The following is a 1,594-nucleotide window of genomic DNA, read 5'->3' as shown; positions in this document are numbered from 1 at the left end:
CAGAAAATGAACAAAGATAAAATGTCAGTAGGATCAAAGTAGGTCATACTTTCCTTAGTTTTTGTCAATTTTATTGTCTCACAATAGCGGCAGGGCGGTTGCACCATAGTGAATTCAACCTTGTAGTGCCGCATCATTCTAACTTTCAACTCATGGAGTGTGATGACTTGTTACTGTACAGTCAGCATCTCTACTTGTTGTAAATGAGTGGAACCAGTATGAACTCCGAGGAAGAGGAGACTTCAAGATCCACGGAGTCGGTAGTCCATCATCATAGTAGCCGTACATCATGTTAACATGCCGGATCGCGCACGGGCCGGAGTTACTCAAGTTACTGTTAGACCGCGACTGCTGTATGTACAACTAACTTGAAAGACCAAGTACTTTCATCGGAGTCATGGCATGCTCACGAGAGTTCGAACCCGGCGTTAGCCGTGATGGCATAGAGGAGCTTGTCGCGGAGGTTGGAGGAGCTCGGGTAAAGAGGGAGCTTCAGGAGGTTCATGCAGGTGCTAGAGGTCGGAAGGCGATCCTCCGACTTGCCCGTCATGTAGTCCCAGAAGCCCTTGTCGGAGTGAACGCGATGGATGGTGAAGGGAGGCTGGAGGGAGGCAAAGCCAAGGAGGGGAGGGCGCGGGCAGGAGGTGACGAACTTGAGGAGAGCTGACTTTTCCTTGCTCGAGAACTGCGCCACGACCTTCCAGAACCTCCGGCAAGTGCTGTCGAGGGAGGTATATCCCCCAGAGTAGACCGTGTGAGCCTTGAGGTTCTCGACGTCGAACCCGCCGTCGTCTTCCCCGCTGATCAGCACCTGCAGCTCCACCGGGTTGAAGAACCTGATCCACTCCACGCGGATCACGTCCTGGAAGCCTCGCAGGAAGGCTTCGCACTGCCGCTTGATCTGCTTGTTGAGACGATAGTCGGCCACGAGGTGGATGTACTGGACCTTGTTGGAGGAGGTAACCTCGATGTTGGAGCCTCCTGGGACCAGCTCCTCCACCTCCCCTCCTCCCATCTCATCGATGGTGACTGTGAAGTCGAGGGAGAGGTCACGGACGTCCCCCTCGTAGTTCTTGAGGTACATGAGATTCTTGTGCAGGGCCGGGTCGAGCGACGGCAGCTCGTCGAGGTAGTTGTGCTTGCCCAGGAGCTTGGAGAGGAAGAAGCCGCAGGACGAGAGGTCCATCTGGATGCCATCGTACATGGCCCTCCCCAGCATCCTCCCCAGGAACGCGAAGTAGTCCAAGTGGGAGTGAATCATCATGTGGCTGTGGGGGTTAGGGAAGAGCTGCCTCTCAGCTGAGTACTTGAAGAGGCCGTAGTCAGGATGGAAGGCTCGCTCGATGAAATGGGTCAGAAACTCCTTGTACAGGCCCCCCATGTCGATGCCGGACTCGTCGAGCCCGCTCTCGTTGACGAAGAGGACTTTGACCACCCCCTTGAGCTCCTCCCTGAGGACTCCGAGCTTGTTGAAGCCGTCCTCCACTATCCTCTGCCTCCTGATCTTGACAAGGGAGGTCGGCCACTGCTGGCTCTTCTTCTCCTCTTCGATCAGCCGCTGGAAGATCTGGACTCTCTCTTTCAGCGGGATCAC

At 55.1% G+C, this 1,594-nt stretch overlaps 1 protein-coding gene across 1 annotated transcript in view; it reads right to left on the bottom strand.

Moving 5' to 3' along the window:
- Positions 1-406: 406 nt before the first annotated feature.
- GUITHDRAFT_157384 (hypothetical protein) overlaps positions 407-1,594 on the bottom strand; it is a gene marked incomplete at both ends in the record, with an annotated part of 1,664 nt that continues 476 nt past the window's right edge. Inside the window, one exon of the mRNA XM_005836536.1 lies at positions 407-1,558. Coding sequence (XP_005836593.1) covers positions 407-1,558 — 1,152 coding nt within the window. The remainder of the gene's footprint in view (positions 1,559-1,594) is intronic.

Source organism: Guillardia theta (assembly GCF_000315625.1).
Source record: "Guillardia theta CCMP2712 unplaced genomic scaffold GUITHscaffold_17, whole genome shotgun sequence".
Classification (NCBI taxonomy): domain Eukaryota; class Cryptophyceae; order Pyrenomonadales; family Geminigeraceae; genus Guillardia; species Guillardia theta.
The sequence above is the reverse complement of the archived record's forward strand: the minus strand, read 5'-3'. Positions and strand labels throughout refer to the sequence as shown.